Below are 22849 nucleotides of genomic sequence, written 5' to 3'. Positions count from 1 at the left end.
AGCTATACTTATTTTTGTTCACATTTATCAGTTTCATTGAGCGAGACAACACTATTAAAAGAGGTATAAACCAATATGATGCTCACCTTCACTTCAGCAGCCATTTTGTCAATGGCAAATCCATCCACAGAGAGCTGTGAAGTGGGGTGAATATACAAGTGAGTTGGCTTAGGTCATTGGGCCACATGCAAAAGCTACCAGTCTTCCATAATACATTCCTCTTATAATACACTGCTCAAAAAAATAAAGGGAACACTAAAATAACACATCCTAGATCTGAATGAATGAAATATTCTTATTAAATACTTTTTTCTTTACATAGTTGAATGTGCTGACAACAAAATCACACAAAAATTATCAATGGAAATCAAATTTATCAACCCATGGAGGTCTGGATTTGGAGTCAAAATTAAAGTGGAAAACCACACTACAGGCTGATCCAACTTTGATGTAAATGTTCCTTAAAACAAGTCAAAATGAGGCTCAGTAGTGTGTGTGGCCTCCACGTGCCTGTATGACCTCCATACAACGCCTGGGCATGCTCCTGATGAGGTGGCGGATGGTCTCCTGAGGGATCTCCTCCCAGACCTGGACTAAAGCATCCGCCAACTCCTGGACAGTCTGTGGTGCAACGTGGCGTTGGTGGATGGAGCGAGACATGATGTCCCAGATGTGCTCAATTGGATTCAGGTCTGGGGAACGGGCGGTCCATGCATCAATGCCTTCCTATTGCAGGAACTGCTGACACACTCCAGCCACATGAGGTCTAGCATTGTCTTGCATTAGGAGGAACCCAGGGCCAACCGCACCAGCATATGGTCTCACAAGGGGTCTGAGGATCTCATCTCGGTACCTCTAATGGCAGTCAGGCTACCTCTGGCGAGCACATGGAGGGCTGTGGCGGCCCCCAAAGAATGCCACCCACACCATGACTGACCCACCGCCAAACGCGGTCATGCTGGAGGATGTTGCAGGCAGCAGAACGTTCTCTCACGGCGTCTCCAGACTCTGTCACGTCTGTCACATGTGCTCAGTGTGAACCTGCTTTCATCTGTGAAGAGCACAGGGCGCCAGTGGCAAATTTGCCAATCTTGGTGTTCTCTGGCAAATGCCAAACGTCCTGCACGGTGTTGGGCTGTAAGCACAACCCCCACCTGTGGACGTCGGGCCTCATACCACCTCATGGAGTCTGTTTTCTGACCGTTTGAGCACACCATGCACATTTGTGGCGTGCTGGAGGTCATTTTGCAGGGCTCTGGCAGTGCTCTTCCTGCTACTCCTTGCACAAAGGCGGAGGTAGCGGTCCTGCTGCTTGGTTGTTGCCCTCCTACGGCCTCCTCCACGTCTCTGTGTACTGGCCTGTCTCCTGGTAGCGCCTCCATGCTCTGGACACTACGCTGACAGACACAGCAAACCTTCTTGCCACAGCTCGCATTGATGTGCCATCCTGGATGAGCTGCACTACCTGAGCCACTTGTGTGGGTTGTAGACTCCGTCTCATGCTACCACTAGAGTGAAAGCACCGCCAGCATTCAAAAATGACCAAAACATCAGCCAGGAAGCATAGGAACTGAGAAGTGGTCTGTGGTCACCACCTGCAGAACCACTCCTTTATTGGGGGTGTCTTGCTAATTGCCTATAATTTCCACCTGTTGTCTATTCCATTTGCACAACAGCATGTGAAATTTATTGTCAATCAGTGTTGCTTCCTAAGTGGGACAGTTTGATTTCACAGAAGTGTGATTGACTTGGAGTTACATTGTGTTGTTTAAGTGTTCCCTTTATTTTTTTGAGCAGTGTATATACAGAATATATAGTGCATTCGGAAAATATTCAGACCCCTTGATTTTTCCACATTTTGTTACGTTACAGCCTTATTCTAAAATTGATTAAATGTTTTTCCCCCCCCCTCATCAATCTACACACAATACCCCATAATGACAAAGCAAAAACAGGTTAAGAAATCTTAACTTTGTTAAAGCACCTTTGGCTACGATTACATCCTCAAGTATTCTTCGGTATGACGCTACAAGCTTGGCACACCTGTATTTTGAGAGTTTCTCCTATTCTTCTCTGAAGATCCTCTCAAGCGGTCAGGTTGGATGGGGAGCGTTACCGCACAGCTATTTTCAGGTCTCTCCAGAGATGTTAGATCGAGTTCAAGTCTGGGCTCTGGCTGGGCCACTGAAGGACATTCACACTTGTCCCGAAGCCACTCCTTGACTGTCTTGGCTGTGTGCTAAGGGTCGTTGTCCTGTTGGAAGTTGAACCTTCGCCCCAGTCAGAGGTCCTGAGTGCTCTGGAGCAGGTTTTCATTAGGATCTCATCTCTCTGTACTTTTCACCGTTCATCTTTGCCTCAATCCTGACGAGTCTCCTAGTTCCTGCCGCTGAAAAACATCCCCACAGCATAATGCTTCACCGTAGGGATGATGCCAGGGTTCAATCTTGGTTTCATCAGACCTGAGAGTCTTGTTTCTCATGGTCATGGTCCTTTAGGTGCCTTTTGGCAAACTCCAAGAGGTCTGTCATGTGGCTTTTACTGAGGATTGGCTTCCATCTGGCCACTCTACCATAAAGGCCTGATTGGTGGAGTGCTCCATGGTTGTCCTTCCCCAGATCTGTACCTCGACACAATCCTGTCGCTGAGCTCTACGGACAATTACTTTGACCTCATGACTTGGTTTTTGCTCTGATATACACTGTCAACTGTGGGACCTTATACAGACAGGTGTGCCTTTGCAAATCATGTTCAATCAATTGAATTAAGGTATTTCTGTTTGTTGATTTGAATAAAATGTGCATTTCAAAAAAACTTTTTCAGATTTGTCATTATGGGGTATTGTGTGTAGATTGAGGATTTTTTATTTATTTAATCCATTTTAGAATAAGGCTGTAATTTAACAAAATGTGGAAAAAGTCAAGGGATCTGGAAACTTTTGAAATGCACTGTATACAGTGCCCTCTGAGGAAAATATGAGAATAAGAACAGTTAAACGACAATGCTTCAGAGCGGAGCCTTTACCTTGATGAGCCGTGATATGAGGAAGCCGCCCTGGTAGCGGTTGTGAAGCTCCTCCCAGTTGTCTTTGACAAACTTCCAGGCGGCTTTCCTACCATGCTTACTGCTTCCGGCCACGCCCCCGATTACTGACACAGTGTCCTGGGGACGCACRTCCTCCTGGGTGGGGGAGACAGAGTGGTTGGTTTTTGCCAATTGCCATGAATTCATCATGCTCATCTTATAGGTAAACTCGTATGACCAAAAGAACTAGGAGGGCTACATTTACGAAACTAGTTAACACCAGTGTTAACAATTGCACCGGCTATTTTCAAGAATGAACACCATAAAAGCGAGACCAAAAGAACACAAGGTGTAAATATGAATGTTTCTAGAGATTTTTGTTCTGTCTTTTATATTCTCCTGACAAAATAGCAGGAGCAAGCAACACACTCCAGATGCCAGGGCAGGAATGGTTGTGTGTACATACCGAGAGGGCAAAGGTGAGGACTTTCTGGATGAGGTCGGGAGCAGAGATGGCTCCCAGCACTCTCTCTATGCGGTTCTTCTCCTCCTGCATGTCAGCCTGCTTGTGAAGCTGAAGAGGATGGGAGAGATTAGAGAGCGATAATGGGAGAGAAAAATATTAATATTTTACCTTTGGTGTGACATTTATGGGACGAAATCAAATGATATCAATTCTCATCAGTTGACTGTGATTAAAGCTTTATCTGTCACAGATTATTGGTGAGGCTCTAACGAGAGTCTAGGACATGGAGCGAGCTGGTAATCCTGTTCATCTGACTGAGGAAATGTAATTGAAATCATTCATGCTTACAATATATGACTCATGCTTATTGAGGAGACTGATCTCCAACCAGCTGGCCTGGCTGGGGTGTATTGTCTAGGAACCAAACGTGACGAAACAGGGCGGGACTAATCTGAATTTATCCAATAAGAAATGCTTGTTTTCGTTGCAAAACATTTTGCTACGGTGTGCACTAGTGAATACACAATTAGCTGGTGTGACTTACCTTCAGCATTGTGTCCAACGTGGCACTGTCACCATGCTTCAGCACTGTTAAGTACACCTGAAGAGAAACAAAGACCATACACATGGGCATTCAATACGGTTTCATCACTTGATTTTACAATAAATGTATGTCTTTGTCTCATAAACGGCATCTACTTCCAGTCATGGTGGTACTAAATAACTATCATTAGCACTTAGAGATGATCTACCAATGAGAAGTCACTGTTTGAAAGTAGGATCAATAACATGATTACAGGCCCATTGTTGAAATGTTAACCACAACTGATTGAAATAAATGGACAGGTCAAAGCAGTACTGAAGACGCTTCACCTAGCCAACCAGAGGCATAGGTGGAGACGTTATCAAATTGCTGACCAATCAAATCCTTTAAACATTCATGACGGAAAGTCATCAAGAGCCTAGGGTTAGAGGGCAAAGGTTAGTTTGGAATGGGGCCTTTGTTTATGTAACTACATGTTAAGAACACGTGTGTTTCTCTATGAATAAATGTGTGTGTGTGTATGTGTATGTGTGTGTGTGGCAGAACAGCTTACTGGGCTCCTGAGGTCTGCAGAGAGGATCTGCTTGCCTTCCACATGGTCTTTGAATCTCCGCCGGGCCTCCTCCAGCGTGGGCTTGTGTCCCGCCTTCCCCAGCTTCCCCAGAACCAGACCCCTCAGCAGGGCATCCAGGTGACCTGAGAGAGGGAGGAGGAGAGAATAGAAGAACCGGGGCCGGAAAACAGAAAAAAAAWGAAAAAAAAGCACCAGTCAGTCTCACAAGTTAAAAACAAACTGACACACTGAACTTCATCCAAAAGAACCGAATTTATCTACTGCTAGGCAATCCAGGAGCCAGTAAATCCATACATCACCAGCTCTGGGCTGATACCCCTACTACACAAAACACTTGCCTAACTCCAAACCGACCCTTAGCCCCTAACCCCTAGGCACTTGAGCAGAACTGAATATATTGTATAGGTGTAAGCAATATAGCAGAAAAAAAATCCCACCAAGCCTATCAAGAGTGCAACGTAGACTGATTGCCATCTCTCTTACACCTATCCACCCCAATCAGTGCTACATCAAGTAACTTGGGGTTAAAAGCTGAGGATTGACTCGGCAGCTCAGTTCGTAACGCTTACCACCGGCCCCAGGGGGCTCACCTTCGCCCTGCTTGCATTCCCAGCCCAGCTTGAGGCCGATGGGAGTGAACAGGTCCCGGATGAACTCCTGAATCTCCTCGTGGAAGTCGGTGTGGGAGAGCAGGGAGGAGAGCACGCCCAGGTTGCAGCTCAGGTCGCTCCACACCGTGTAGTTGGGCTCGTTGACGAAGGCCTCCATCAGCTTCAGCACCTCCACCGTGCTGATCATGCCAGCGCGCGACTGAGGAAGATGAAGATGATTAATAGGATGAACATGGGGGACAAGAAGAAAAGGAATGGGGGGGTGGAGGTAGAAGGAGAATAGAAGAGTTAAATAAAGGAGGTAAAAGAGGAATAGAAGAGAAGGAATATGAAGAATGAGGGGAAGAGGTGAAAGAGGAATAGAAGAGAAGGAATATGAAGAATGAGGGGAAGAGGTAAAAGAGGAATAGAAGAGGTAAGAGCAGGGGAAAAGTTGGTAAGAGTCACAGTATTGTGATGTTATCTACAGTGTTTGTAATTGAGCCCTGAATGAATGGGACAATAAAGCCTTTCAGGAATAGGATAAAGCAGGAAAACAAGCTGATTGGATTACAAATTGTTTATCCAACATCTACAGTAAACATCTTCATAAGAGACTTTGGTGAGAAAAAGGCCGAAGAATCAATGCTTAACAATTCACATGACATATCTTAGTCAAAGAGCTTAATACTCATGGGTACAGAGGGAGAAAGGAGCAGTATCGTTATCGAACCATAACAGTTACGTTTACATGGCCACAAAACAATAACATGTACAGGTAACTGCCAAAATAATGTAAACACTTGAGTAAATGAGGGATACAAAGTAAATCGAAAGCAGGTGCTTCCACACTGTAGTGATGCGCAGGTTGACTCAGAAGGCGCAGTTCCCGCGGGTATATCSGCAGGGCGGGTTTCGGCTCATTAAATACTGTGTAGATGAAGGGCAGGTGGGTGGCAGGTTGAATAAAGAGAAAATGCATAAAAGAATCCATAAATGTTTAATTCATATATCTATAGGCTACATTGAGGTTTTTCTTTCATTCTTTTTAGGCTATCTGGCATTTGTGCGTTTGTCCTAACTGTACACTGTACACGCTTTTGGGAACGGACAGAAAAAGTGGATGTCGATCCACTTAGGGAAAAAGGACAATGTCAGAGTTGAATTAAATAAGAGAAATGCTGCGAAATGGAGTTGAAAATAAAGAGAAGGGAGGGCCAGAAAAGTTATGTTTGGGGCGCTATACATATTCGACAGTCACATGACGGGGAACTTTAGCCTACCGTTCAGATGGATTAAATGGAAACTGAAATATGGACACCGACTGTAGGTCTATAGCCTTAATATTAACTCCTGCAGAATTAAGCATTTCTTTCAGCAAAAGTAAACACCAAATGTACATTGAAATATATGCGGAAATATGATTTCTTTCAGCATCTTGAGAATGCAAATGCARTTAGCACCTCTACAGACGGTCCCCTATCTTAAAATCAGCATGATAAAAGCTGATCATATTTCCTACCACATAAAATATGTGTCCAAGCCGAACTGAAATCTTATCAGAAACATGTTGGGTCGTATTTCACAGTTTCCTATTTCCGGTCAAAACGACGTCAGAGAGCTTGGGTCTACAAGGTTCCATCTGCAAAAAGAGGATTCTGAGAACTGGCTTTAAAATTACAAACCTTCATTGGTTTAAATGGTGTACATTTTGATCCTGTATTCTTTTGAACTTAGCATGAATTGGGGTATTTAGAGTACTCTATAGGTAGAGACCATTTAACAAAACAAGTCAATAACTAGATTGACACAAATGTAGATAGAACCTTATTAGGGCTGACTCATTCATTTCATTTAGATTAAAATGTGCCAAAATATCAGACATTATTTATCAGAAACGCATCTAAATTAGGGCAAAATAAATCCTGCACCCGTCAAAACAAAACAAAAATAGTCGTGCGGTTGCGGATGACCCATTCACCACTACCACACAGGTGTGGTTCCTGAGTAAATTAAGCAATTAACATCATCATGATTAGGGTAATGTATAAAAAAATGCTGAGCAGAGAATTATTTTGGCTACCACAGCTATAGACAGGTTGGCTGACAACGTCGCGAAAATGATATACGTTCATCGATGTGTCCGGAAGGCGTGCGTTGTTATGATTCTGAGCGGTCAGATAGCGAGCAACAATGACAAGAAGCTGCCATGTGGGGAATTGTAGGTGGTTCGTTTCAGCTAGTTGTATCTTGTTTTGAGGTGTTATGACTGATGTCATGTCTATACTAATATGGCTCAAATTCACTAGCTATCTAACCAACAACTATTTGAGAGACAACAAGTGCTCATTGTGCAAATGTATTTGTTTTCTATTAAACATTTGGAGACTAAATATAGTTTACATGTCAGTCTAAACCAACCCTGTCTGTTCTGCCCCATAGGAGCGCACACGTCAATTTGGGTGTTATTTTAAAAATGTTATTTTTTACCTACAACTTTTTTTTTCCTTAACTTGGTTAAGGGCTTTTAAGTAAGCATTTCACTGTAAGGTGAAATTGTACCTGTTGTATTTGGCGCATGTGACAAATAACATTTGATACTATGTTGGGGTTTCGTTAACTTTATGTTGTGTGGATTCCACATTTACAACATTGAGCGGCTAGTTTATTTTAGGGGAAGCTTCGACCCTGGGCTTCCTCAAAAAGTATCTGTTTATACAGATACAGTGGTGAGAAGAAGTATTTGATACACTGCCGATTTTGCAGGTTTTCCTACTTACAAAGCATGTAGAGGTCTGTAATTTTTATCATAGGTACACTTCAACTGTGAGAGRCRGAATCTTAAACAAATCCAGAAAATCACATTGTATGATTTTTAAGTAATTAATTTGCATTTTATTGCATGACATAAGTATTTGATACATCTGAAAAGCAGAACTTAATATTTGGTACAGAAGCCTTTGTTTGCAAATACAGAGATCATACGTTTCCTGTAGTTCTTGACCAGGTTTGCACACACTGCAGCAGGGATTTTGGCCCACTCCTCCATACAGATCTTCTCCAGATCCTTCAGGTTTCGGGGCTGTCGCTGGGCAATACGGACTTTCAGCTCCCTCCAAAGATTTTCTATTGGGTTCAGGTCTGGAGACGGCTTAGGCCACTCCCAGGACCTTGAGATGCTTCTTACGGAGCCACTCCTTAGTTGCCCTGGCTTGTGTGTTTCGGGTTGTTGTCAATGCTGGAAGAGACCCAGCACGACCCATCTTCAATGCTTTTACTGAAGGGAAGGGAGGTTGTTGGCCAAGATCTCGCGACATACATGGCCCCATCCACTCCTCCCCTCAATAACGGTGCAGTCGTCCTGTCCCCTTTGCAGAAAAGCATCCCCAAAGCATGATGTTTCCACATCCAGGCTTCTAACGGTTGGGAATGGTGTTTCTTGGGGTTGTACTCATCCTTCTTCTTCCTCCAAAAGGCGAGGGAGTTTAGACCAAAAAAGCTCGCTATTTTTGTCTCATCAGACCACAAATGACCTTCTCCCTATTCCTCCTCTGGATCAGTCCAGATGGTCATATGGCAATTTTCAGACGGGCCTGGACATGCGCATGGCTTTGAGCAGGGGGACCTTGCGTGCACTGCAGGATTTTAAATCTATGACGGCGTAGTGTGTGTTACTAATGGTTTACTTTGAGACTGTGGTCCCACTCTCTAGGTCATTGAGCCAGGTCCTGCCGTGTAGTTCTGGGCTACTCCCTCACCTTCTATGATCATTGATGCCCCACGATGGTGAGATCTTGGGCATGGAGCCCCAGACCCGAGGGTGATTGTACCGTCATCTTTGAACTTCTTCTTACTCATTTTCTAATAATTGCGCCACAGTTGTTCCTTCTCCACCAAGCTGCTTGCCTATTGTCCTGTAGCCCATCCCAGCCTTGTGCAGGTCTACAATTTTATCCCTGATGTCCTTACACAGCTCTCTGGTCTTGGCCATTTGTGAGAGGGTTGGAGTTCTGTTTGATTGGTGTGGTGCAGAGCAAGCGTGCTTATAGTACAGGTATACGGAGTTCAGACAGGTGCAGTTGGAATAACGAGGTGTTAAGAAAAGTTAGGAGAAGCAGGATAGGGTTTCTTAACAGAAAACTAACAGGTCTGGGTGAGAGCCGGAAATTCTTACTGGTTGGTAGGTGATCAAATACTTATGTCATGCAATAAAATGCAAATTAATTACTTAAAAATCATACAATGTGATTTTCTGGATTTTTGTTTTAGATTCCGTCTCTCACAGTTGAAGTGTACCTATGATAAAAATTACAGACCTCTACATGYTTTGTAAGTAGGAAAACCTGCAAAATTGGCAGTGTATCAAATACTTGTTCTCCCCACTGTATATATTTATTTTTTTACACTGTTTCTTTGCCACTGTAGCACTAGACTAGGCAGATGGGGCCTTGCTATATGGAAGGGGAAAGAACCTAAGGGTTTTGTGGCAGAAAGGAATTATTTTTTATGATTATTACAGGAACTGACCCTTACCCTGTTCATGGCTGACTTATACACAAGCACCAATACCATAAATATCAAATTTATTCTTGAGCGTTAGCGTCAAGCTAAAGGGCATGTTGGTGTAGTGTTGACGGTAGTCTCTCCTCTCACCAGGGAGAAGAGGTCGTTCTGCAGGCCCAGGCGGTCCACAGGCAGCAGGGTGAGGTCTCTGATACCAGGCAGCAGGCTCTCCAACATGGCTGAGCTGTACTGGATCCTGTAGAAGCCCACTGTTCCTGGGTTGATCTATAGGGGGAGGAGGAGGACAGTTGAACAGCAGCCAAAGACCATAGCCTTGTTGCCAATCTGTTTTCTTCCACTCCTTTGTCGTGTGCCAAACCATTTGCTGTTCCAAACTTGTTAGCTAAAGCGGAAATAAATCTGCCTAACAAGCAAGTGTGGAAGAAAGCCCTTATATGCTTGAGTGACCCCACCCAACAAATGAACAAAATAATGTTCTATTCTAGCCATAAAAAGTACAGCTTAGCATTAAGGAAACAGGAAGAGATATTTTCTAACCCTTTGATCAACTCAGTACATGGATAATTCTCTGTTCTGAATGGCACACGCATAAGTAGTTTCACTCTCCCCTACCATAGCCTTGTGCAGTGGTTCCCAACCTTTTTCGGTTACAGTACCACCAATTGAATTTTGCTCTGCCCGGAGTACCCCCTTGTGCATTTTACCAGTAAGCCTATGGTCTCATGAGTCTTCACAAGTACCCCTAGGGGTCCTAGTACCCCTGGTAACCACTGGCCTTGTGGATCCTCTTTAGCATTGCTAACTAGATAGGGACTAGCCAGGTTATGATCCCGCTCAAGCAACCACTAGTCTCAATCAAGTGGTTATTTTTGAATGGTTCTCAGTTCCCCAAACTTACTTTCACATTACTAATGATGTCCTTTCAGTGAACAGCTATTTCTATGGTCCATTCACAAATCCTGACCCTCCAGTGACCCCTTTAAACAGCCATCTGTGTGACCTTTTGACCCCTTTCAAAGACCTTCAAGGGTCATGGTTGGCTTAACCTCTTGTCGACCCTTTTTGTCAGGTGATTGGTTTACTGAACTCAATGATCTCCCATCCGTTTGTTTAGTATTTACTGTCTCAGAATCATGAATGTTACAGCCCATTCACAAAAATGTATAATTCTCCAAGCAGGCAGACCTCCAAGGTCATGGCTCTTGAAGCGARAATTTTTGTATCCATTTTGCTTTTATTAGACAGCTTTCTATTTCCCTAAACATGCAACTCTGTATAAGGGTTATAGTACACATTTTATGGCCTCAGGGCTTGGTCTTCAACTCGATTCTATATTAGACAGATGTAATAGGTGGAATTTGGTTGTCCTCACCTTGACCCACTGGTCAGGGCTGACGTTGTTGATCGTGATGGTGGTCTCTGGGCTGTCCAGCAGCACCTTGAGCTTGGTACAYCCGGGGTCCTCACCGGTACAGATACTGATTGGTACCATCCAGTTAGGGCAGTCCTCACCTGGTGGATGATTGACACAAGCAAGACCCAATGAGATGAAGCAAAGTAGGATATTTGTCTCATGTGACAAATAGGGAACCAGCAATTTGTACCTGGCTTTTTTTGTTGTGGCGAGTTATTGGAAAATATTATCTTACCATTATGTGGTCCACTGGCACAGAATTTCTTCTGAGATATCTTGAGGATGCGGTCATCCCCTTGCTACAAAAATAAAAAGTATGTGATTATTTAATACACAAACAGCTATATCCAAAACAGAGAGATCCCCTCTCACAGGATAAACACAGAACATTCATATTGTCCAAAGACAATTTCCATTGTGGTCTATTTACCTGCTCCTGGTCCACTACGATTATAGGGAAGCCCATCTGCTTAGTCCAGGAGCTCATCACCAGGGCGATGGGTTTCCCGCTAGCCTGTTCCAGACATTCCCATAGGTCCTCTGGGAAAGGTGGTGGGGAGAGAGGTGGTCACCAACCAATTACAATGCTCAAATATATATATCTTGTTATAATGGACCAGACAAGCCATTATAAATTCATGACATTTATAGGAGACTTGACAGTGTTACCTGTTGCCGCATTTTTATGTTGGAACTTCAACAGATAGGAATGCATTCCTTTCCTAAAATCCTAGAGACAGAAGAAACAAAAAAGGTTTACAAAGAAAGCTAGAATATCAAGAAAAACATCTGAGATGAAAATATACAAATAGTTAACAGAGACACTTGTTCACGGAATACCCTTTTAGCTARTACATGAAAGAGAGCTTGACTAATTAGTGGACAACATGGCAGTGTGYCTGGGCAGCAGCTCCTCACCTCGTCTCCTATGTAGTTGTGCAGCATACGGATCACAGACGCTCCTTTGCTGTAGGATATGGCATCAAAGATTTCATCCACCTCCGACGGGTGGCCCACGTTCACCTGCAGTCCAGGGAATCAGTCAGTTCATGCTTTCAAACGCAGTACGAGGTTCGCTTTCATCTGATAGATACCTCACGTATATTCACATCTATATATATATATAATCGTACAAATTTAAAGCCACACACYTCGATGGGATGACTGTTGTCCAACGCATCCAGGTCCAGGGCGCGGGTGTAGTCGGCAGACACAAACTGTGTCCAGATGTCGTAGTCAGGGAAGCAGTGGTCCACACAGAGGTACTCGATCCATGATGCGAAGCCCTCGTTAAGCCACAGATGGGTCCACCATTCCTACAAGGCAAGGGGGGATCATATTGACTAAAACCAATTCAGGACAATGCAATTGAAGAAGGTTGTTCATATAATCTTCAATAATGCAATATCTTTCAAGATCATGTCCTTCGGTCATTGACCAGCAGAGTGCTTTTTGCTTCTACATAAGCAGTAAAGAGCGCAGTGGTTGTTTACCATGGTGACCAGGTTTCCGAACCACTGGTGAGCTAGCTCGTGTCCCACCACCAGGGCCACCCACTGCCGTGAGGACGAGCACGAGTTCTTCGGGTCAATCAGCAGCGCCGTTGACCGCATCTTGAGACTTCTTTGATGGCCATTTTCAATAATTGCGGCCAGAACAGTTTGTTTTGCGAGCTCTGCTCACCAAGTGGTGTACTGTGCCTGACTGTTGTCCTGTGTAGGGCAGGCAGTACCGGCAGAGCGCTTGTGTGTTTGTGAGCGACTGGCGGGTCTTAGAATGTACTTGATCCCTGATGTGCACTGTCGACCCCACAGCGCTTTCTGGTTTCGTTTGAGCGCGCATGTGTTGAGGAGAGTGTTGGAGTCGTTTGATTGAGAGCGTGTTTGTGGACTCAGCGTGTCTTATTATAACAGGTAACCGAGTTCAAACTGGGGTTAGCTGCAAGTTAATACATGGTGAATGAGTGGTGGAAAAGAAGCAGAGAGGCTTCTTGAAAGAGAACCGTGAGACTACATGGGTCAGGGGATCTGTTGAGAAGGCCTCAGTATTATGGATTCTTTAAACGTGGAGCCTCGTTATAGTGGATGGGATAGAGTTGGGATTCTTTCAATGGATTACTATTAAATCTTGTAACATGCAATTTGTCTATAGAATGTGCAGTTTCAATTCCAAAAAAATTATCTTGAGCTCCAAAAAATTCATATTTCCCACCTAATGTTTTGAATTTGTCTTGGCGACTACATGTTTTTTGTTTTAGATTTATGCGTGTCTCGATAGGATCAACCAGAGGTTGACAGGTGTTTGTATCACCTGAGTGATTAGAGCCATAAAATATAGGTGAACCAGGATCCCTATCTACCAATGGCATGCTTTGTAAAGTAGGCGAGAAAGGAACCTGGCCAAAATGTCAAAATCTGTCATGCGACAGTCGTTTATATACAAGAAACGGTTAGTACTTGTTCTTCCCCACTGGAATAATTATGTTAGCCTGTTTTTCTTGGTGTTTAACACCTCACTGTTATTTCTCTTCTTGTGTCCCTAGCTGTGGATAGCACGTAGGGGACCTAAGGGCAGGATGGGAGGGCCTATGCCTTATCCCTATGGACAATAAGCTGCGGGTAAGAAAAAAGAGTGAGCGACTAAGGCTCAATGGAGAGTTGGATCATGGTGTGGTTACTGGGTCCTAGGGAAAGCGGATAGAGTTTATTTTTCATTCTGAATTATTTACAGGTATGACTGGACGCCAACCTTTGGAGTTTCCTCTATTGTTTTTTACCCATTTTTTTGAGTGTTGTACTTAGGCAACGTTGGCAGTTAATAATAGCAACATAAGCACCAAAAATTTCTATCCCTTATAAATATATAAATTTATTATCACCGAAGCGTGTTAACGCGTCCCAAAGTGAAATTCTTCTCGCGACCCTCTAACGCGTCTAGTGCGCGACGTACGCTCTCCTTCTCGTGCGCCCAATACTCGCTCAGGGACGACACGCAGGGCCTCTTCGTTCTGCATGGGCCACAGGGCGGCCACAGACTCGCCGGTTGCCATCAAGGCGATAGACCCGGATTGTAACCTCTGCAGGGTAAGCCAGGGCTAGCAGGCTCTTCTGCCTTGTCCAATGCTTGAGCTGTACTGGAGTTTTCCATGTCGAGACAAGCCCCTACTTGTAGTCCTGAGCGTATGACAATAGTCTCAGGGCCTTAGCGGGAGGTAAGGGAGGACAAGCCTCGGTCTGAACCGAGCCAGCCACCAAAAAGACCATCACGCCGTATGTTGCCTCAACGTATGCTGTTTTCTTCCAAATCCTTTGTTCGTGTGGCGGCCAACCAATTTTCCGCCGTTCGCATAAAGAAGCTCGTTTGTTGTAAAGCTGTTAATAAGCGGTGTAAAAATATGTTAGGGAATCTGGAAGGCTTGTACTGGTCTGATCCTTAATACAAACAATTGTTAAATGAGTGGTTGAGAAGAAGAGGCCCTTCTATATGGCTAGCAGTGTGACCCAGAATAACCTCCCGAAAACAGAACATGGGGAATGAACAGAAGAAGATGATAAGAGAACACTCTTAGTACTGTAAGTGTGTTCTTAGTGCAACATAAGAGAAAATAGTAATTGGACTCTGGTACTAAAAGACTTAGGCATAGGAGGAACCAGGTGAGAAGATTTATTTTCTAAACCTTTGATCACTCAGTACCTATTGGATAATTCCCTGGTTTTCCTGAATGGGGCACCACGCTTATAGGAAATACTGTTAGTGCTCACTCCTCCCCCCTTTCTAACCGGTGAGCTCTGGCAGGCATCAGTGTCTGGGGTTTATTTTCACCAAAAAAGCCCCTTTTTCGGGTTTACAGCTGTTTTACTCCGGACCAAGTACTTTGCACACCTTACTTAGTGCGATCTGCCGGGATGGCGTTGGTTACACTATTATAATACAAAAATATAACTACCCCTTGGGCATTGGATATCTATAGCAGTAATGCCCTTTCATATGGGGGTCATCATGATGAGTCTTCCAGCTCAGGAGACCCTCACTAGGGTGGGTGGCTTCTACTTTATGTATCCCCCACTGCGCAGTACACACATAACGCATTGGCCTTGTTTATCCTCGTTTAGCCTGACATTCGCTAAGAGGTAAGCGTATTAAAGATAGGTCAAAGGGGACGTATGCCAACGAGCTTAATGATTGTCCCGCCATCTAAGGGCACCACTGACATATGGGCTTTCCTCCACAATTAACAAGAGGATGCCAGAGTTATTTTCATTAAAGTGTCGGTTCTCAGTATGGCGCCCAAAGAATAGCTAACTCCTTTTTCACATTTTACTTCAATTTTGTTGATGGTCCTTATAGGATCGCACTGCTAGTTGAGAACAAGCCTATTCTTCTAGGTCACACTTCCACAAAGGCAATCCTGACCCCTTCGCTAGTGGACCACCTCTGTTGACGAACAAGCCACATGTCTGCGGTTACTGTAGGACCTTTTTGCCCCTGTATCAAAAGGACCTTTCAAGTCATGGTTGGAAATAGTCCTGCCTCAAACCCCTCCTGCTTGTCGGATAGCACCCTTTTTGGTCTCACGGTGATTGGTACTGAAACTCAATGATCTTTCCCAATCCGTTTTTAGTATTCACTGCTCAGAACACGATTTCAACTACTAAGTGCTGATTTATTTGTAAAGTAAGTGTGTAAACTGAGCCGATCGTAAGCATAGCTTCAAACCAAATAACTCAAAGCACTCGGGGTAATAAGATGGGTCTCCATAAGAGGCAGAGGCCTCCCACACAATAGGCTTGTACATAGGTCCCTCTCTGGCAATGAGCTGCTTGTAGCCCTAGCAACACTCACTACAGTTTCCAAAAACTGCCTTCTAGAAAGCTTTAACTTGATGTCATTCTAGTGCCACTCCAGCATATTATCTGTTTAGTTATAGTGGGGCTTGCGAACTGAAAGCTTTCTAATTTGGTTCTCCTAATCCAACTGGATGCCAGAAAAGCAAGACCGCACACAAACGTCCTCAGATATGACCAAGCGCAAGCATAAAGTAGTCGGGCGTTGCAGTGTCGTGGATGTAAAGATTCTTTGCCACCATACAAGGACTCCTGATTTAGCAGTAGGGAATGTTTTCTTCGTGGCAGTCGATGTATGACTCCACGCCTTCAGGCCATCTGGCAGTCCTTGGGACTGGCTTCAAAACGGCTAATCTGCGGAGGTTTGGGCACGATGTCCTAATGAGAGGACGTCTAGACGCCTCTCCATAGCATAGGTGACCAACTGGAAAATTTTTGTGAATAGTAGGGGAGTGGAATTATGAGTAATTTTTGGAGTTGTCTTGGGTTGTCCTTTTCCACCGTTGAGTTGAGAGGCTCTCCGAGCTCGTTTCAGGACCGCTTAGGTTCCAGTGAGCTGGGGAGATTACTCTTTGTTAATGAAGTCTACAGGTCCCATACAATTGTAATTCTGAGATGATGCTGTATTTGCCAGTCTTGTGTGGTCTCTGGGGCTGTCAGCAAGAGCACCCTTTGAGCTTTGGTGTCAAACAGCCATTTGCCGGGATGGGTCCCTTTCTCCTCGTCTCTCTCAGCCCAATGCACCACAGTGTCTTCCCGTGACCAGAGACTAGTAACTTACTGGTTACCATCCAGGTTTGGGGGGTGAGGGAGCTAGATTACTTGTGAATGCGCACCCTAGGTCCGGATGGCAAAGATGTTCCAAACTTATCTGAGTTGGATCGAGGCGCAAAGACCGTTCGCCCCAAGAAGCACAAGAAGGATGAGAAGGGCAATATGCAACAGTTATTATGGAGCAGCCCAAAGGGGGAGACCCAAACTACCAGATTTATTACCCATTTGGTCTCATTGTGACGATATATGGAATTGACAAGAATGATTTGGGAGATAGAGCAACCAGTGGCCACATCAATACTTTTGTGTGATTCCACCTGGCTCTTTGTTTTATGGTGGTATTTAAAGGGCAGTCTGTGTGTTGCCTGGGATCTCCGATTGTTATTGCCCGGCAAAGATAGGGTAGTATGTTGAATAGTAGTTGTTCTTCTTATTAAGGTGGGTCCATTATGTGGTCCACCTGGCACAGAATATTCTTTCTGAAGATATCTTGAGGATCGGTACCATCCCCTGCTTAACAAGAAATAAAAAGTATGTGATTAATTTAATATCTGAGTGTGTCAAATGGGCATAATGGGAGGTTGTAGTCGAGTCTGTTATAGTTGGAACGCAGAATTTGCAAACAGAAGGCAATGATTTCTCGCTCGCAGTCACCTTTTCTACATCATTCGCGATAAGTGAGTGCTTGATAAGATACACAATCACTACACAATTTCGCTCGCAAGGTGCAAAGCCCCATAGGCTTCCCTTGCATGCGCTTTTTGGTTCTCAACTCAATGGGATCTTACATTACTCTGATATCCTCCATCTACTCTAGTCGTATTGCCCGATCCCGTCCCTACATTTGCTAAGTACCTCATGCTACACCCCTTCGTGTTCCTAAATGTCCGACTCCCCGCCCACCTCTCATCGGCAGCCCACCAGCCCCCCCGCCCATGCCTGCTTAGCTCTCCAGCACAGCGCCGGCCGTCGCCCCCCCCACCTCCCCTCACCAGGCGCGATCCCTCGCGCGCTTTCCTCCCCCCCGCCTAGGGCCTGTTCCCCACGCACTTTCCCATAGCGTCCCCTCTGGGGCGGCCAAACCCCCCGGCTCCCCCCCCCACCCCCCCCCCCCCCACCCCCCCCCCCCCCCCCCCAACCTTTCAACCAGCCTCCTCAGGCTAAGGTAGCTGCTCTATTCCTGCTAGGGCTGGCGGTGCAGTACTATTATGTAAATATGGATGCTCTACGAAATTCCACTAACTTCCGCATTATTACTAACAAGCTCCAAATGCGTTCCAGACTATTTATAAGTTAAGCATAGGTAACGCCTATTAATGTCGCTTAGTAGTTTATAACTGTAGAGTTGACTGCCATTGCATTTTTGCACAATCCATCAGCGCCATAGGATCATTAGTTATCCAACTAGCTGTATAATTCTTATCGACTGTAAACTGAAAGTTGTACTATAGGTATGAGCATTCTTGGCATAGCATTTGTTGCTGTTGTCTGTGGAGTGAGAAGTACAACTGGGCCCCGATCCCAAATGGACCCCTATGAAGCCATGCCCGTTTATGCACCTGTGGTGAGATATCTTGAGAACCGGTATTGACACGTTGCCGCGTCAGCAAATATTTTCTGGTTAATTAATGATGTTAATGCTTTGTCGCGCGATCTGATTATAGCTGCTCCTAGAGTAGGAAAGTACAGTTCATACCAGGGATAATTGTTTATATTTGCAAATTCATTCAAACTTCCTCTTGTATTCCTCCTCAACGTTATGGCCAACAAGGGTAATAATACATCAGTATGAGGTGTAACTCGTATAGTAAGTCCAATGGAAAGACATTTTGTAAGGAGATCGGACGGCGTTTCTAGCGAATTATGAAGTTAGTGACATTATATTTTTATGCCTCTGGGATAATGTCATAAAAGGGTTGTATTTCGAATAAGATTATTGATATCTGAGACTCGATTTCTTCATATACTGTAGCTGGGCGGAGACTCATCTAGCCATCAGCCCGAACCTCCACCTCCTCTACTCAACCTCAGCCTATCAAACAAAAACTGAGAGACCTTAATCAGACCCGTCCCATACCTGCTGCTTCTCATCCACCTACAGCGCGGAAATACCCGCATTCTTTACCCTCCTCTCAGCATACCACGATGACCATCTACCAAACACTCTCCAGGCACCGGACACCTCTATGCCACTCCCATCTCCAAGTCTCAGTGGGACAACCATGCAGTGTGCCTGGCAGGCAGCTCCTCAACCTCGGTTCTTTCCTATGTTTAGGCAGGCATCCCGGATAACAGGGACGCTCCTTTGCTGTTAGGAATATGGCATCAACACGAGAAGTCTTCTCCAACCCTCCACCCTCACCTCCCTCGTTGCTCGACCCTTCGGCACGGGCTTCAGCCGACTTCACCTCTCTGCAAACCTCCCCCAATCTGACTCTCCTCTCTCCCTTCTCACGCTCAGCGCCGAAACCTACCCCCATCTACCTCCTCTCTCTCCTCAGCTTCATACCCTCAAGCTTTCCGAAACCTACTACTCTGCCTCTTCAGTCCCCAGAACCTCTAAACCGCCTCTCAGCCCGAACCTTCCCCCTCTCCCCCTCTCACCTCAGGACCGAGATCACTGTACACTCCGTGCTCTCCCCTTTCTCAGCTCTTACTCTCCACCTCTGTCTTCTCAGGAGTGTATGCAATAGACTCTGGAAACCATCAAACAGGCACGGGTCATTTTGTAACTCTATGATACACCTGCAGGCGAATCAGATTTCACTCCCAAGTCTCCATACTATCTATTTGAGGAAATTGTTTACCAAAATACTGTGGCTTAACTATTTCTCAACAGGGCCTTACTTGTAGGCAACTTCGGGATGGGACAATTTCTAACCAATCAAAAACCGTTTTTCCCAAACCTACCACTTATGCGCTAACTCCTAATTGGTGCGTGACCTTACCCCCATGGTAACGAAAATAGGGCATAGTTTTTGAGACGTCTCTCCGTGCAAGGAGACTACAGAAAGCACTTTACTTCCGGTTTGGTCAAACTATTGTGTGTCAGTAGTTCTTGTGTGGGCACTTCTAGGCTGGGGCCTCCCTACAAATATAGTTAAAAACATATCCACACACTGAACCACAGTTGTCTGAGCCCCCCCCCCCCCCCCCCTCTTTTTCTCAGCTGCTTTACCCAACGTTGTCTAATGTATGAGTCGTCACGCACTGGGGCTGAGTGAGAGCCAGGGCGGGGAGAATTGTTCTTCACTGCTGGGCCTGGCCGTTTTGGGGGGTGCGCGGCAGGGGGATACGGTATTCTTACTTGCTTCGGTACTTGTGGCGACGGGAAGAGCAGGGGAGCACAGGTGGTATGATAGGAAGATACCTAAGAAACAAAGAAACCCTCTGCTTGAACACTGTCGGCCTTTGAAGAGAAGAGTGGAAAAAAACGAGTACCCGGGGAGGGAGGGCATTCCTTCTGCTTCATCAACGGTGAGTGCTCAAGTGAATGGGCCCTCGTGGCCATAGGGAGACCACTGGACGCCCACCTGCCCGACAAGAAGGCCCACATGGCGCTGACGTGTGTGTGCGTGAAACAACGGAAACTCCCTCATACTACTGTCGACCTACAGGGTTAATACTCCTGCTGGTAGCATGATACCTACACTAATCTACTGTACAGATGACATCACAGAGGGCGCACAACACCTTAATTTGGCTGAGGTAAAGCTAATTTCGTTGCAATGTCTTAGAAACAGATTCAGGGCACAATGAAGTGAAAAGAAGGGATTGTTTCAATATAATCTTCCAAATAATGTTTGTGCAGAGGGAATGTGGGTGAGGAAAATCTACTGTATATCACAGTTGAGCTAACTCTTATCAGTCCCTTCGAGGTTTACCGAATGTTCGAACAGAAGTCTTTTCTATGTCAAGCACTGGAATGTTGTGCTTTTTTTGGTGGGAGAGAACTAATCAGTAGGGGCTTTAATTTTTTTTTTTTTTTTTATCCAAAGTTTCCTCTACGGGGGGGGTATTTGTTACTTTGAAAAAAAAAAAGAAGAAAAAGCCCCCGCCAAATCTATCTGACAGCGTTTCCACTACGGTTGAGTTCATATTGACGTCGGCAACAAGTTGCTCTCACAGTTTACGGTAGTAACAGCTTCGGATTAGCATTCAGCACACTTTGTGATGTGATATAGACTATTACCATTTGTAGAGGTGCAGCAACAGGAGCTTTGGTTATTAGTAAGAGACGTGAGGGAAAGGCTACTTTACTGTGCAAGAGGGTTTCCGAACACTGGTGAGCTTAGGCTCGTGTCCCACCACCAGGGGCCAACCACTGCCGTGAGACGGCAACGAGTTTTCGGGTTCAACTCAGGCCACCGCCGTTCTCCCTGGAAAACGAGGTCAAACAGCAGGTTCAACCGAAGAAAAAACAAAGCGCAAATTTGATTCATTTTCCACACTCCCCCTAGTGTATTCATGCATTTAACACCAAAACATAAAGATAGCATATATAAAAAATATAAGAAATCCACCATACATTCTCCGGCTAGGTGGGTAATCAAGTAAATCTCTTTTGTGGAATAACATGATTGGCAGGCTAACGTGCATCCTCTTCATTAGTTGCAAATTTAGCAACATTACTTTAGATTTACCTGTAAGTAACAAGGCCCCAGTTCCATGGACCTGGAGGGGCAGCACCAAGCGTGTTAGATCTGACTATAATTCCTACTTTTCGTTCAAAATTATAGTAATTGAAATAAGTCATTTGAATTGTACTTACCAGCAGCAAATCAGCATAAAGCTTTAGATCAATTTTAGGCAATGGGTAAGGAACATTGAAGTAGTCATTGTAGAAAGGTAAGGTCTTACAGCAACCTGTGAGAAAAGTAGGATGGAAATGATATCTAGTTTTTCTATTTTACACTTATGCCAAATAATTTGTTGTCTGGCAAGTAACTGTTCATCATCAATTGTATACATGACTAGAGTTTAGTACTGGTCTAACCAGTATCCAAGTTTAAAAGGGTAAAAAAACACAACTCACCTCTAGTGCAAATTTCCCTTGTTCCGCCTTTCCGGTAGGCGTGTAAGACGCGTACGGTCACGCCGTCCGACGATTGGCTTCTACCAAGTCGTATTCGCCGATACGAACGCTACAAGGTACGTGGAACATGATGGGGGTTGGCAAACTTTCACTTCCAAAAGGCTGTCATCTTCTGGATGTGGCCTTCGATCTGACATTCGGTGTCATTGAGGACAAAGCATATTAGTACGGACAGAAAATGTAATCAGAAAGTCATAGAGTTCAGCAATGCTTTGAAGAATGAGCGCATAGAATTTAACAGTCCCACAGGCAGACATCTTGGAAAACATACTAATTCAGTTACATTTTGAATGCCAGCAGACTTATTACTCTTGTAGCTAGATGGGGATGCAGTGAGACCCAACAAGACCGTCTTAGTACAATAAGGGCATTTAGCAGAGCGCAAACAACAGAAGTGGCGAATGTTGACTCAAGCTGTTTGGGGTCTTGCGTCCTCAGGCGGAAGGAGTTAGAGATGTGACACGTACCATATTTGACAACGGTACTCGGTCCTTGGAACTATCAGAAGAATGTCAAAGGTGGCTTTGATAGCTGGCTCGTCCCAACAGGGAAGGCCGGCGAGGCGTCCGTGGGCCTGAGGAGAAAGAAAGGAGAGAACACCATGGAGGTTAGGCCAAGATAGTTTTCAACACGTTTCACAGTCGTTTATGTTCAGGCCAACATCCTGGAGGGTGTCAGAGGGCGCTTTTATAATAAAGCTACTCCAATGAACCTCTAGTGAAAGTTGAAAATAAACAACATTCCGTATAAGCAAGGCTGGGCATGGTCGTTCCCCTCCCACATTTTTTCTTAAAGTTAAAGAGAATTACAAATGTGCAAGTATCAAGGGGACTCTCCAACAATTGCGTTGCTAAACATCAGCCTATAAGCCAGGCCGTTGATACAAACCCTCAAACCACTGTGGTCAAAATGGCGCAGTCACATTCCTTTACACTATTGCAACATGGGGTTAAGGCAAATCAAACCGCTGCTTTGCCTAGGAAACTGTACTCAACTGTAC

At 44.9% G+C, this 22849-nt stretch overlaps 1 protein-coding gene across 1 annotated transcript in view; it reads right to left on the bottom strand.

Annotated features, from left to right (window-relative positions):
- LOC111982481 (puromycin-sensitive aminopeptidase-like) overlaps positions 1 to 22849 on the bottom strand; it is a 28327-nt gene that overhangs the window by 1344 nt on the left and 4134 nt on the right. The window contains 20 exon segments of the mRNA XM_024014049.3: positions 87 to 134; positions 3025 to 3180; positions 3491 to 3598; positions 4035 to 4091; positions 4588 to 4730; positions 5199 to 5418; positions 9852 to 9986; positions 11095 to 11234; positions 11372 to 11435; positions 11567 to 11676; positions 11806 to 11866; positions 12055 to 12159; positions 12288 to 12452; positions 12630 to 12756; positions 21398 to 21428; positions 21522 to 21620; positions 21786 to 21893; positions 21896 to 21979; positions 22313 to 22342; positions 22345 to 22423. Of these exon segments, the coding sequence (XP_023869817.1) occupies positions 87 to 134; positions 3025 to 3180; positions 3491 to 3598; positions 4035 to 4091; positions 4588 to 4730; positions 5199 to 5418; positions 9852 to 9986; positions 11095 to 11234; positions 11372 to 11435; positions 11567 to 11676; positions 11806 to 11866; positions 12055 to 12159; positions 12288 to 12452; positions 12630 to 12756; positions 21398 to 21428; positions 21522 to 21620; positions 21786 to 21893; positions 21896 to 21979; positions 22313 to 22342; positions 22345 to 22423 (2070 nt within the window).

The sequence above is a fragment of the Salvelinus sp. IW2-2015 genome, linkage group LG21 (assembly GCF_002910315.2).
Source record: "Salvelinus sp. IW2-2015 linkage group LG21, ASM291031v2, whole genome shotgun sequence".
Taxonomy (NCBI): Eukaryota; Metazoa; Chordata; class Actinopteri; order Salmoniformes; family Salmonidae; genus Salvelinus; species Salvelinus sp. IW2-2015.
Note: the sequence above shows the minus strand (reverse complement) of the source record. Positions and strands in the feature narration are given on the sequence as shown.